Source organism: Carlito syrichta, unplaced genomic scaffold, assembly GCF_000164805.1.
Source record: "Carlito syrichta isolate Samal-C Ts95f unplaced genomic scaffold, Tarsius_syrichta-2.0.1 Scaffold302715, whole genome shotgun sequence".
NCBI lineage: Eukaryota > Metazoa > Chordata > Mammalia > Primates > Tarsiidae > Carlito > Carlito syrichta.
The window spans coordinates 534537-535133 of record NW_007246811.1 but is presented as its reverse complement, the minus strand read 5'-3'; the positions used below and the strand labels follow the sequence as shown (position 1 = coordinate 535133).

Sequence of the window (597 nt, the reverse complement as noted above, 5' to 3'; positions counted from 1 at the left end):
CGGCCCGTCCCACCGCAGGGAGGGGGGTTCCTCCCGGGCCGGCCGCGCGTTTCCGGCGCGCTCCCCCGCGTCCTGCGCCCCGTGGTCTCGCCCGCGCCGGTGCCATGTTGGATCGTGCGGCCGCCTCGGGAGCGTCGGAGGAGGGGCTGGGAGTTCAGCGCAGCCGCCGGAGCGCGAGGACGACGACCCGCCGGCCCGGGCCTCGCCGGGCGGGAGCCGGGAGCGCCTCTTCCCCCGCGGGGCCCGAGGGGGGCCCGCCGTCGGCTCCTCCCCCTCCCGCGCCCGAGGAGCGGCGAGATGCGGCGCCTCTGACCTCGCTCCTCCCTCCCCAGTGCCCGCGAGGGGAACGCGCGCTCGCCCACTTGCCGGAGGACGCGGCCCTGGACTCCCCGCGCCGCCGGCGACACCATGAGCTCCGGCCAGCAGCAGCAGCCGCCGCCGCGGAGGGTCACCAACGTGGGGTCCCTGCTGCTCACCCCGCAGGAGAACGAGTCCCTCTTCACTTTCCTGGGCAAGAAATGTGTGGTCAGTGGCCGGACCCGCGTCGCCACCTCCGCCGTGACCCGGCGGGCCCGGGCTTGGGGGCCGGGGGGGGGG

At 78.1% G+C, this 597-nt stretch overlaps 1 protein-coding gene across 1 annotated transcript in view; it reads left to right on the top strand.

The window, feature by feature from the left end:
* Nucleotides 1-98: 98 nt before the first annotated feature.
* The window catches only part of WASL (Wiskott-Aldrich syndrome like), a 75662-nt gene continuing 75163 nt past the window's right edge, over nucleotides 99-597 (top strand). Inside the window, exon 1 of the mRNA XM_008057074.1 lies at nucleotides 99-525. Coding sequence (XP_008055265.1) covers nucleotides 409-525 — 117 coding nt within the window. The 5' untranslated portion in view covers nucleotides 99-408. The remainder of the gene's footprint in view (nucleotides 526-597) is intronic.